Source organism: Egretta garzetta, unplaced genomic scaffold (genome assembly GCF_000687185.1).
Source record: "Egretta garzetta isolate BGI_Z169 unplaced genomic scaffold, ASM68718v1 scaffold91, whole genome shotgun sequence".
Lineage (NCBI taxonomy): Eukaryota > Metazoa > Chordata > Aves > Pelecaniformes > Ardeidae > Egretta > Egretta garzetta.
Genome location: NW_009258661.1, coordinates 2,494,842 through 2,503,083, shown reverse-complemented (window position 1 = coordinate 2,503,083; position 8,242 = coordinate 2,494,842). Strand labels below are relative to the sequence as shown.

At 38.1% G+C, this 8,242-nt stretch overlaps 1 protein-coding gene across 1 annotated transcript in view; it reads left to right on the top strand.

Moving 5' to 3' along the window:
- CUNH3orf14 (chromosome unknown C3orf14 homolog) overlaps positions 1 to 7,052 on the top strand; it is a 12,759-nt gene extending 5,707 nt beyond the window's left edge. Inside the window, exons 4-5 of the mRNA XM_035903801.1 lie at positions 7 to 30; positions 2,760 to 7,052. Of these exons, the coding sequence (XP_035759694.1) occupies positions 7 to 30; positions 2,760 to 2,873 (138 nt within the window). The 3' untranslated portion in view covers positions 2,874 to 7,052. The remainder of the gene's footprint in view (positions 1 to 6; positions 31 to 2,759) is intronic.
- The last annotated feature ends 1,190 nt before the right edge of the window (positions 7,053 to 8,242 follow it).

Genomic DNA, 8,242 nt, shown 5'->3' with positions numbered 1-8,242 from the left:
CTTCCACATCCTGATACTGTTAAGTTAGAAGTAAGTCCTAGAACTCTGTCTTTTTGTTTGCTGTTTACCAAATATTTTGCTTTTTTTCCCCCCCGAAGCATGTTCTTAAAGTGAAAATAATTGATTTTAAAATCCAGTGACTGGTATAGCCAAAGGCCTGTGTACTGTGTAGCAAGCTGAACCTAAATTCTGGGGCAAGGTCCCTAGATTCTGGAGCATTCTGCTGGAAATATTTAGCAGCTTTCAGACCTCTACAAACTTCTATTTAAAATTAAGTAAATATATAAATTAATATTGTGAATATCAGGAGATTACTGTATTTATTATGTCAGAGCTATTTAGTTTGTTTTATATGGTCATCCTGTTTTCAGTCTGCCACAGATTGTCATCTTTACATTTCAGGGTCAACAGCTTATCAGCATGAACAGAGAAATTTTCACTTCTCGGAGTTGTTATGGTTGCATGGGAGCTTTCGAAAAGTACTACTACAGCAGGAACACTTGATTTTACTTCTCAACCTGTAGTCCCTAAAACATTATTTAAAGATCAAGATTTTGAACTCTGAGAAGTAAATATTATCCTGATACAATGTAACAAGTTTAGTTCCCTAGTCTCAAGGCTGTTTTATCAGTATTGTGCCATGATGAGGACAGAAGCAGTCCTGGGAACAGGAATTGGAGCACAGCTCTTCCCGATGCAAACTAAACGTCTTAACCACATGGCCACTGAGTCAGTCAGATTCCCACTTGTGTTTCCTGCACCAGTGGTTTGCAGGTTCTTTGTTGTATGGTGGCTTAGTTTCCACAGGCATAGTAGCACGGAGTGTCCCACACTAGTTCGTGTGCTAGGGCACTGTCAAAGGAGGGCAAACGTATAGGTTTTAGTGCTGTCACCCTGTGAAGAGAAGTGTACTGTACATTAGTTTCACACCTGCTGGGCAAGTGTTGTAATGCTTAGGCTATTACTTAAATGAGAGGCATCACTTTTTGTTCTTGTTACTGTAAAAGTTTTTGCCTGTCATTGCATTTTGTCAATAGCCTACTCCTATCACTGGGACAGGATGCACACTGAGTATGCCCATTCAGTGATTTTTATTATTTTTGGGGGGGGAGGGGGGATTTTAGGCAAAACGGTACATTTTTTCCTGGATACCTGTACATCTTGAATGATGCTAAGAAAGATGCCAAGACACTAATATTGAACCCATTTTGACTGTGTCCAGAAATAATTTTAGACTCCTAGAGGACTTTCAAGGTACCTCTGGAGTTGTTTGGATCATATTTGGACTGCTTCTCCCTCTGTCCTGTGTTAGGTGTTAAGCTGCTTGCGAGACGTAGACCGAAGTCTGCACAAATCAGAGAATGCAGAGCAATTGCTTATGGCTGCAGAGATGTCTATGCTCTGCAGCAGCAGTTGAATTTTAGAGAGAGCAGAGTTACTATTTGAAGGAGAAGATCCTATTTCAGCCTTTTTTTTATACTTCTGAAGAAGAGTGCTATAAATAGTGGAAAAAGAAAACTTTCTTTCATGGTACAAAATTCTTGCGCGTGCTTTGTTCCAAACCACTTCTGAGCATATTTCACTCAGCCATATATGTGTCTGTATTAATATACTTTGAAAGTTATGGCTATAATGGATCCCCAGCTTGCTAAGTCGGAGTAGTTTTGTGTGACAGCACATATGCTTGTCAAAAAAGATTCTTTGAGTAAATCTGTTGAAGAAAATATTTTTGTAAATCTGCAAGAGCCATAGTTATAGCTGAGTTACATGTAGGGATCAAAATGATTAGCCAGGAATCTAATACTCTGCAGGGAGATGTTCAGTTTTGTGGTATGCTTCTACATGATACACTTAAGTAAAGAAAAAAAGGCTTAATACATATGTACCATAAATGTTCTCTACTACAAAATTACTTTTTTCTGAATGGACATCACTGTCTAAAAATACACTTACAATGGTGGGTAGAATAAAGTGTTGGCTTAATACAGCTCTCTGATCGCAGTATTTTGTGGGGGAAAAAAAATGATACGTGGCACTTAAAATTTTCTTTCAAATCCTACAAAAGCCAAAGTTGTCCTTAGGATACCAACACAAAAACAATGAATGGTATGTCCATTCCACAGATAAATCATAAGTTAAATTTATTGCTCAGTGGCACAGGGTAATACAGAGAAAGGGTTAGATAATCCATAGTGGTTTTCTTATACCACAGGATATGTATACAGCTTTTTTTATTTTTATTTTTTGTGATCCAATACTGGAGCTGCTTACTGTATCAGAGATTTATCACATCTAAAATTTTACTCAAATATTTTGAACTACATTACTGCAAACTTTTCTAGGAAAACGAATTTACATAGCACTTTTCATTTATAACATTAAACAGTTTTTTCCCACTTCAAAATTAAATCCCACTATCATACCTACTTAAATAAAAAATCTGCTTTTGCAACAGTTTATTATCATGGAAAATATTTCTTTAAAGGTACTGTGAGGGCCTAAATTAAACTAATCTGTTGCTTACCACAAGAGGGCACATTCAGTCACTTCACGGTTCATGCTGCAGAATGAAATCTTTCCAGGATGGTATTTTGTATCACACAAGAGATTTGAAATTTCTTGTGTAAGTACGTTGTTCTTTTCTGAATTACTTCACTCGTAAGGCAAGACTTATTAATGCATTGCATATCTATATTGTTTTTAAACAGGCTGACACAGATTTTGAAGTTAAGTTTATTTTTTTCTTATATCTTTCTCAGACTCTCTATTGGGCGTCAATAAAAGAATCTCTTCCCAAGTGGGAACAGTTTCTTTTAGGAAGAGCAGAAGTTCCTATTGGTTTTAAGAAAATGAGAACTGCAAAACAGACATAAGCTACCCCGAAGAAGATTCACAAAAATAAACCTTCTAGTTTCATTTTGTTTTGTAATTTATGGCTTAAGCAGACAAGATCATCCAGATCAGGCAACAGAATATCATGCCATTAAATTGTAATGTAAATAATTTAAATGAAAACTAACTGTATTGGATAGTTTGTTTCCATTGTTGCACGGTGTATGATTTTACTTCTGTTATGTAGTAGAGAAGCAATCATCAAGGAGGCTTTTAGGATTGAAAGTGAGAAACACTGGTGTATAGAAACCCACCAAAGCAATTGCTTTTTCAGTATGAGAAGAATTTTAGGTTATTTTTAATTCTCTGCTTCTACATATAAGTGCAATAAGTAAAGACAGATTCATGCATTATCTTTCTTCGCTGCAGTCATCTGTGCTGTATGTCTCTCTGTGGATGAGGGAGAAAGGGGGAATTTGCTGTTAACAGGAAAGGCAGGCAGGCTGCATCAGACAGAGTAGCCGTGGTTTAGCATGAGGAATCTGTGTAAAAACCTTCGTGAGAGCAGTTGTAGAGGGAAAACCTTGAACTTCTGCATCTTGCTTTCCCTGATTTTTGTCACTGCCACTTTCATTGCTCCTACACCTCGCTCCAGTAACCACTGCTGCTTTCCCCAACCTCCTGCTGCCTACTCTGTATTTCCTGTCTAATGGATGGGTAAGGACAAGAAAAAGTAAACAAATCTCTAGGGTTTTTTGCTACTTCCAGGCTGCTGTTAATGCTATTTTCTTTACATTGACCTGATCTACGAGTGAGAACTTTTGCTTAGGCATGAAAAGTTTGAAAGAAGCAAACTGAAAGGTAGCTGGCAGTGGCTGTCTTAAGAACCAAGCATATATAGAAGTCAAGGAGATAATATTTTCATTTTCAGCCATTGAACAGCTCCTCAGCCTCCTCCTACGGAGGTGCAGTATCAGGGAGTTTTGATTGTACAGTGGGCTAACTCGGTATGAAAATGTCACTGTTCTAGTGCAGTGCTTTTTAAAGTATCAGTGCAGTGGAAGATCCTTCCAGGTGTCTGACTTGGCCTGCAGAAACTTAATCCTTCCTCAGGAAAGGAAGCCTGGAAAAAAAATCTTCTTTTAAAATTAAGAATCTGGACTTGAGTCAATATATTGTTAAAATTTAATCTCCTATACAACAACATACTTCCACCCCCGAGCCGAAAGTAGCAGAAAAAAAAATTTACCTCTGCCAGTGTTTGAGGATATGAAAATGTAATGATTACAGATTTTGCTAGGCGACTAGTGAAATGATCTGTGCATCTCCATGCTACGTTTGTTGGGGTTTTTTTTAATAGAAGGGATGTTTTAATGACTTTTATTGAAACTGGGGTATTTTTTAGCAACATTTCTCATAAATGTCCTGACTGCTTTGGATCTGTGCACTAAAAAGCTTGTGTTCATTTAGTTGATTAAACATGGTTAAGTTATTCACTGATTAGCTGTTCGTGGGGCGTTTATGGTCCAATCAGAACTAGGGAACTAACTTCTAGCTGAAAACTGTAGGAAGTCTGGGTAGTCTTTAAGGACCAACATCTGCAGACACAGTTCTCCATGATATTATGCACTCAGTTTTGTCAGAATTTAAATTAGCTGAAGAATTACTGACAAAATAAAATCAAAATTTCAGCTGCCATACAAAATTCTTCTATGTTTTCAATGGGAATATTAAGAGTTCATTTAAAACTTTTTCTATTGAAGTGTCCATTAAACTGATAAGTTTTTACAGAAACTGCCATCTTAGAAATATCCTGTTGAGTGGGTGTTGGTGTTTGTAACAATAACGTTGTTTTCATAATATGTGATGGCAGATTAGCACGCTTCTCTGCAGTGTTGTTAACAGTTGTAATTAAGGAATAAACAGTAAAGGGTGTCAGTCCGATGACAATTTCATCTATAGTGTCACAATACAAAATGTCACAAAATATTAGAACTGTTATATAACTACAAAAATATCAAATTAGGCTTTCATTTTACAAGCAGAGAGCTTAAAAAAAACCCTGGCATAGAGACCGTTGCAATTTTATACCTACTCAGTGTTCTGTCACAAAGACAACTTGGTAATATTTTCTTCTGTAAGATCACAATGTGGTTCTCAATCTGATTTAGCGGGAACGTGTACGGATCTTAGAATTGTAGAGTTCACATTTAAAAATTTAAAATTTAAAAATTGGAACCAGTTGAGCAGACAAGAAGGAAAAGCTATTACACATGATGCCCAGAAAGAAGGGATGGGTGAGCAGTTAGTTCCTAACAAAGACTAGGATTCATCCTGGCCTTTGCATCCAAAGGGAAATCACTTAAACTAAAATCTGGGCCCCTAAGTACTTTATACGTGTGAATAATCTGGGTCTTTATCTCTTTGGACTCCGCCTAAACATTGGGACACAATGCAGATGCTCACTATCTCCTTGCCCCTTTTGATTTCCCATAGAAGAAAAGCAAAGTGTGTGGAGTATGAGGGCACGGCAGCTGCATGAGTGAGGATTTTGTAGCGTGCTGTGAAAGGCACCTGCAAGCAGGGTTAGTGTAGTTTTTGTGCTGCAGTTAACTGCTCAGATACTGTGTTTCTGATTATTTTGTTGTTATTGGACGAAGAGATTAAGATTAAAGCGAAATTATCTTCTTTTCAAAGAAGGAAATTACTTCTTTTTTTTTTTTTCCCCATTGCAGCATAGCTTTAGACGCAATAGGACAACTAGTGCATGGAAAACTATACAGAAATGTGTCCAGAAAAGGATAAAATGAAGAGAAACGTTTACAGCTGGAATGTGTATAGGTGACTGCTCTCGGAGACAAGAGCCTTCGTGTTGGCCTGTGGTCTGATATAAATAAATGCAATTGCATGTGACTGTGAAACAGCACAGCAGTCGGGGCAGGGAGGCACACAGCAGGGCCGTTAAGGGACAGGAGCGAGCGCTGCCTGATTTGGCACAGACCTCAGGGCAAGCAGTGGCAGGGAACATAATTATATGATATCTCCTGTTATACTGAGATTTGTTGAGTGCACAGGTTCATTTACCATGGCTGAGCTAGCTTGCCACTTGCCTTTCGATAGATACAAATTTGAGAAAGCAAATGTTAGTTAAGCTTAAGTGTGTTTAAAAAAAAAATAAATTAAAAAATACCCCAAACTGATTGATACTGATATGGTTTAATGTCGGCTTTAAATGAGACCTTGAATGAGTATTCTTCATCATGTCAAGGCTGTTACTTCAAACATACTCAGTCTATGTAGTTATACCCCATCTTATCCCAAGCTTTTATGTATATAAGTATAAAGCATGTATTATGTATATTACATTACATATATAAATCTTATGTAATTTCCTACCCATCTTGGGTAAATGTTTTTTTTTCCCTCAGAACTTAACCTATTACTCTGTGTTCTTGACTTTCTGCTTGCCCTTTTGTGCTAAAATACACATGTACATAAGCTGCAGTGGTCCTAAGAGCCTGTTGCTTCTTCTGCTTTTCTGGTGGGTGGGAGAAAGCAATTGAGAGAAGAGCAGCAAGTAAAACCAAAGGTTTTGCCTGTTCGTAAGTTAATCTTTGAGTATCTTGCAAGAAGAAATAATTAATCGCCCTTTTACAGGTTGATGCAGAGATGAGCAACCACAGTACTAACCCAGGAGCACCACCTGTTCACCCATCTTGTCACCTTTACCATCGCATTCCCGAGCTTTTTCCTTTCACAGTTACTCTGGCTGTGGGGGCAGTAGCAGAAGGCATGTTAGTTTTCCCTAGGATAAGAAATTTCTTACTCCGCAGAATCTTTCTCAAACCTATTAATTTCATTTGAGAGTACATATGAAATAACAAGAGGGTTTAGACGCATGATGTTTGACACTTACTATGGTATCCTCTTGATTGTATTTATTTGGGGTCATGTTTTTCAGAGAAGTTGGGGGCTGGATTTTAGGCTGAGCTTACAGTTCTTCATTCCTGTCTTTTTCACTCACATAGAGCAGGTCAGGGATGTAGATGCTCAGTGTGAGCTGGTTGGTACTGAAAGATAGGAAAACCAAATTTGAAACTGAGTGTACTTTTAGAAGTTACATCTGAAAGAAAACATTATTTACTCCATAACGGTAGTTTTCATAATATTTTAATAGTTGTGTTCAGATAGAACTTGACCTTAAATATCACCCCAAATGCAAGCTGTTTTAACATATTTGTAATGCTAAATTCTTCATTGCTGTAATATTCTGTTTGCTCAAGGATTATAATCCATGGCTATACTGTGATAACAGTTGAAATAAAGCTTTGATCCTGTAGTCGCTGCCTCTTGGATTTCAATGTTATACTGCGCGTATGTGTTGGGTGGAAATTGGTGCCTGCTGTAGCCAAGTGTGCGGACAGTGAGTATGCCAGTGCTAAATACTTCGCTTAGGTGTGGTGGTTATTTTCCTTGGTTTTCCTCTGACGCTGATCTGAAATATCAATCTGCTGAATGGCGATTAGAATCGCAGAAGTTTATTGCTGAAAAAATCCAAATGGGAGGAATCCCAGATTATTTGCACTCTTCCTATCGTTTCACAGTGACTGCGTGCTGAATTACTTCAGGTACGTGATTACTAGCGAGATACGGACAGAGATACTTAAACCCTTGCAAAGGAAACAGGTGGGGAAAAACCCCGGGTTCTTTAGTGCATCCTCCTGCTGCGTGAAGCTCTTTGTCTTTGCCGTAAATAGGGCGATTTAATTTGGGAATTTGCTAACTCCTTTTAAACAGCTCTTGAAAATGCCCTAAATTGTACCCGCCGTGTGCGCAGTCTTCCAGTGGTCTCTCTCTCGTTTGAGTTACTTTGCATACGTTTGTTTGTAACGCATACGGATAGGGAGTATGCTCGCTTCTTCCCATGAGTTTTATCACTAGCGATGATGATCTTAAAAATAAATGTGTGGTGTTCTTTCTCCTTACTCTCAGTCGTATCACCTACCAGAAAGCCCTAATAGGCAACAAAATAGTGTGAGACGGTATTTACATCACACTTTTGAAACGGATTCAAGCAGAGCCAGCTGCCGTAAGATTATTTTACAAATATATTGCGAATTAATAAAAGGAAAAATTTGCCGTCCCTTAAGTAAATTACAGTCTCCTTGACTAATTACATAGCTTGAAGCTGCAGTAAATTAGTACCTGCCTCACAGCGGTGTTGGGAAACGTAATTTTGGTTTCCAGACTTGTATTTCTTTACACATTTAGTTTGTATATGTTCCCAGCAGCTTCATTCACGGTGCTCTAACTGTTGCTCAATAAAAGCTTCCGGAGGGTAATTTGCTTAAGTGAACCCCATGCCTGCAGCTTTGTTAGGCGCGATCTAACCTGCGCGCTTCCCCGGCAG